The sequence below is a fragment of the Palaemon carinicauda genome, chromosome 39 (assembly GCF_036898095.1).
Source record: "Palaemon carinicauda isolate YSFRI2023 chromosome 39, ASM3689809v2, whole genome shotgun sequence".
In the NCBI taxonomy this organism is placed as follows: Eukaryota; Metazoa; Arthropoda; class Malacostraca; order Decapoda; family Palaemonidae; genus Palaemon; species Palaemon carinicauda.
Window position 1 is genome coordinate 54244992 of NC_090763.1, and position 5000 is coordinate 54249991.

Here is a 5000-nt window from a genome sequence, read left to right on the forward strand (position 1 = left end):
GCCCTTATGGACAGCCACTTCAAGACCTCCATCAACGCCTCCACCCCTGACGACGAGGATGCCTATTCAACGTCAACCGAAGCTGACATGAATGCCGTAGGACATACACGCCTACCCCGTGACGTGCCGAAGCGGCGACAAAGCCGCCCACCACCCACCAATCGCTCGCGCCCCAATGAACGACTTCTACAGCCACTTTCTACTTCCCATCCGCCGCAGTTTTGCTACTACCACTTCAGATTCGGGGCAACCGCGAAGAAATGTGCCCAAGATTGTCAGTGGCCAAAAAACGTGTAAGTAGGCCATCGCTTGTGGCGGTGGCCTCCCATGTTTCTAATCTTTTCTTTTTACAGGATGCAGGAACGGGCGTGCGATTTTTGGTAGACACGGGTGCTTGTAGTTCTCTTTTGCCAAGGAAACTCTTCAAGGCATGACGTAGTCTGTCTACATCTGCCGACGTCTGCTTGGTAGCTGCCAACGGATCTGCGATACCCACCTACGGTTACGAGAGCCTCATATTATCGTTCGGAAACGGTAAATTCAATTGGAAGTTTCTCGTTGCTGACGTCACAATGCCAATCCTCGGTGCGGATTTCCTCTCTCATTTCCACCTTCTGGTCGATGTCGCCCACCGACGATTGGTCAACGCAGACTCGTACTTGTCGACACCTCTTCAACCCGCCCCCTCTAACCTCGCTCTCCACATCAGCGCACCCACGGATGCCTACGCCCACCTCCTCACGTCGTACCCGGAAGTTTTCCGTCCAGAACTTCGCCAAACGCCCACGGTTCCTGCCAAGCACGGTATTTATCATCATATCAAGACGACAGGACCCTCAGTCTTCGCAAAATTCAGACGTCTGGCACCGGAACGATTGGCAGCCGCCAAACAGACGTTCGCCGAAATGGAGAAAATGGGCCTTTGCCAAAAGGCCTCCAGCCCATGGTCGTCACCCTTACACATCTTTCTGAAGAAAGACGGCTCCCTCCGTCCGTGCGGGGATTACAGGCGCCTGAACATGCAAACAGAACCGGATCACTACCCCCTCCCAAACATTGCCGATGTAACCTCCTACCTGCACAAAGCGAAGGTTTTCTCTACGCTCGATCTCCTGAAGGGGTATTATCAGGTGCCTATGAACCCAGAAGACATCCCCAAGACCGCCATCACCACTCCGTTTGGCACATACACCTTCAATTACTCCTGTTTTGGCCTTCGTAATGCTGGGGCAACGTTTCAACGTCTCATGGATGGCATCTTAGGGGACCTCCCTTTCTGTGTATGTTATGTGGACGACATACTTGTGTTCTCCTCCTCAAAAGAGGAACACCTCCGTCACCTGCGCATCGTGCTCGACCGCCTGCAACAAAACGGCCTTGTAGTCCGGTACGACAAGTGTACCTTTGGCGCCAACGAAGTGTCGTTCTTAGGGCACCGTATCACTCCTGAAGGAGTCCATCCCCTCCCTGAGAAGGTAGCAGCCGTTCAGAATTTCCCCCCGCCCTCGACCGTCAAAGCTCTGCAGGAATTCTTGGGCATGATCAACTATTATCACCGTTTTCTGCCAGCCATTGCCGCCACTCTTGCTCCCCTCTACGCCTCCCTCAAGGGCAAGCCAAAGGACCTGAAGTGGGGTCCCCTTCAAGAAGCAGCCTTCTGCAATACAAAGAAGGCCCTATCAACTGCTGCGGCTCTCACTTTTCCTATCCCACACGCCCCTCTCCTTCTCTCCACCGATACCAGCGACGTCGCTATTGGTGTAGTACTCGAGCAGGTGGTCAAAGGCTCGCCCCGCCCATTGGCTTTCTTCATCAGAAAACTGTCCAAGGCGGAATCGGGTTATTCTACCTTCGATCGAGAATTGCTGGCGGTGCACTTGGCTGTCCGTCACTTTCGCCATTTCTTAGAAGGTATGCCCTTCGTCATTCGTACAGACCACATGCCTCTGGTGCACGCCATCACTCGACAGTCTGACGCCTGGTCCGCCCGTCAACGCCGACATCTCTCCGCCGTGACTGAATACAATTGCACCCTCCAATACGTCCCTGGGAAAATGAATCCCGTTGCCGATGCCCTGTCAAGAAACACGTTGGCTGCCGTCCAACTGGGATTGGATTACAACGCCCTGGCTGAAGCCCAACGACAGGATCCAGAGTATCAAGCTTGTAGGACATCCTGCACGTCCCTCCGTTGGGAGGATTTTTCCCTCGAAGACTCCAACACCACCCTCCTCTGTGACGTCAGTACTGGTAGACCGCGACCTTGGATTCCTGCTCCCATGCGCCGACAGGTGTTTGATTTCATCCACGGCCTTTCACATCCCTCGTGCCGTTCTACTGCACAGCTGCTGAAGGCAAAGTTCATTTGGCACGGCATTTCTAAGGATGCTAAGGATTGGGTCCGTGCGTGTACTTCTTGCCAAACTTCCAAAGTACATCGACACACGGATTCAGGAGGGGGCACCTTTCCTCAACCTCAGCGTCGTTTCGCACACATTCACGTCGACGTTGTAGGCCCCCTACCCACATCACAAGGACATCGTTACCTATTTACCGTCATCGACCGCTCCACTCGTTGGCCTGAAGCCATTCCCATGGAAACTGCAACGTCCGCCTCATGTACATCTGCCTTACTCTCTGGATGGATTTCAAGATTCGGTATCCCTGAGCATATTACTTCTGACAGGGGAACAACTTTCACCTCGCAATTATGGACGTCATTAGCGAATCTCCTGGGCATCACCCTACATCAGACAACGGCCTACAACCCCGCTGCCAATGGAATGGTTGAACGTTTTCATCGCACCCTCAAAGCAGCTTTGATGTCCCGCTGCAAGGATTGCAACTGGTTTACTCAGCTTCCCTGGGTCCTCCTTGGACTAAGGACCACTCCTAAAGACGCCCTTGACGTCTCGGCAGCCAAAATGGTGTATGGCGACCCGTTGGTCGTCCCTGCCGAATTTTTTCCTTCTACGACCTCCTCCGACGATCTCCAGCGCATACGTCACGTCGTGGGAAAATTTACTCCTTGCCGCCAGACTTACAAGCCCCCAGCGAAGCATCACATATCAACGGACTTGCACTCTGCAATGCACGTCTTCCTGCGCAACGACACCAGCAAGCCACCACTAACGCCCCCTTATACGGGCCCTTTCCTTGTGATCCGACGCAGTCCAAAAGCATTCCTCCTAAATATTCGGGGCAAAGAAGACTGGGTCTCCATTGATCGTCTAAAACCTGCTTATCTTCTGCCAGATGACCCGCCTACAGTTCGCCTCTCTAGATCAGGGCGCCCTATTTAACATGTACAGTATGTCATTTTTAGGGGGGGAGCCATGTACCAACCGTGTGTCACACAATTGTACATAATTATTTTGTATATATTATGGTTGTATCTGCGCTCTTCCCTCGCACTAAAAAGAACCTGAATGATCATGTCTCCGTTTTGCTCAGTAACATTATCTGTCTCTCGAACAGGTCATGTCCTGTTGCCTTGAGGTTTTGTATATAAAGAAGAGTGTTCCTTAATAAATAACTCAGTCGCTTCCAATCTGCCTTTGAGTTCACAACTCCTCTCTCGGCCCGTCACAAGTTAGACAATGGCAGTTTTAAACATTATTTTTATGAAGATAAAGGCCACTTATTGACAAGCGTTATCACGAGAAGCTTATCAGGCGCATCATAAGCACATGAACAATCATCATTAGGGGTTTTGCTACTCCTTATGACAACATTCAGAGCAAGGCCTTCTTCTATCATAGTCAACTCTCTTCTGTATTTTGTGTGGCGAAGTTTAATGTGATATAACATCGCTCCAAAGTGAATTCAGTTCGAAAGGTATTGATTTTAAGAGATATAATGCGTCAACATCGTCGTCTGTTAAAACTGAGAGGATAATATGATCTGTGGAAGTTAACTGCACAGTGAAAATAGAAGTGTTTTAAGACCTGGTGCATGTTGCATTTTCGAATAGAACACTGATCGTAAGAGAAGGAGTAAAGGTGTGATTTTCTTCAATTGGATCAAGAATATGACCGAAATTGAATGTTCTAGTTATATCACAATATCCGACAATAGTTCGAGTTTCAAAGTGATTAAAATCAATTTTTTATTATCATAGAAACATTATCAGTGATATCACTCGTCCATGATATGGCGTTGTATTTCATCATGTTAGTGTCGATAACGAACTCTCTATTTTCCAAATTATTCCTATACTTTAAATAATGTCCTATTGAGTTAATTAATCATCTTTTTATGCAGCTATTAAAAGCAACTTAATTACTAATGTCCTTCACTCACATACATTAAAGTAATCCATTCTATGATATTCATTTACAATTATCATCAGCAAATCATGTTAATATACTAGAAATTACAGTAGACCCAGAGTTATTAAGCCTGATCATTTTCTACCATAGCTTGAGGTTGATGTTCAGACCAGTTGTTGCTGCATTGCATTTCATATTTATTATTATTATTATTATTATTATTATTATTATTATTATCATTATTATCATTATTATTATTATTATTATTATTAATAATAATAATAATACTGTTATTATTATTATTATTATCATTATTATTATTATTTTATTATTATTATTATTGTCAATGATATTGTTATTATTATTATTATTATTATTATTATTATTATTATTATTATTATTATTATTCAATGAAGGAAGAAACAAATGAACTTTGAAGACAAAAGCCATAAGTAGAACCAAACTTTATCACGAACTACTCTTGCATTCCATCCTTGAAATATTTCCTGATTTTTCTTATTGTAAAAGTAGCTACTCAAACATGAATAATTTTGTTCTAGGAGAAAAGTACTTAACTACTCAGAGGATACCAAGCCACCGATAATCACCATGGATCCTTACAGTACTACGGTAAGTTGTATTAATGCATTGCGCTTGGCATTTGACCTAAGATTTATTAGTGACCTCAGACAATGAAATATAACTACTATTCCCATCTACTTGAGAAGT

General features: G+C 45.9%; 1 protein-coding gene across 4 annotated transcripts in view; it reads left to right on the top strand.

The window, feature by feature from the left end:
• The window catches only part of LOC137631199 (pre-mRNA 3' end processing protein WDR33-like), a 30441-nt gene that overhangs the window by 5965 nt on the left and 19476 nt on the right, over window positions 1-5000 (top strand). The window contains exons 1-2 of one of the 4 annotated variants that reach the window (XM_068362939.1): window positions 3692-3837; window positions 4832-4901. The exons of 2 other annotated variants lie outside the window; for them this stretch is intronic. In XM_068362939.1, the coding sequence (XP_068219040.1) occupies window positions 4881-4901 (21 nt within the window). In that variant the 5' untranslated portion in view covers window positions 3692-3837; window positions 4832-4880. Of the gene's footprint in view, window positions 1-3691; window positions 3838-4831; window positions 4902-5000 lie in introns of those variants that run through there. One more of the 4 variants, XM_068362940.1, reaches the window with a different exon arrangement.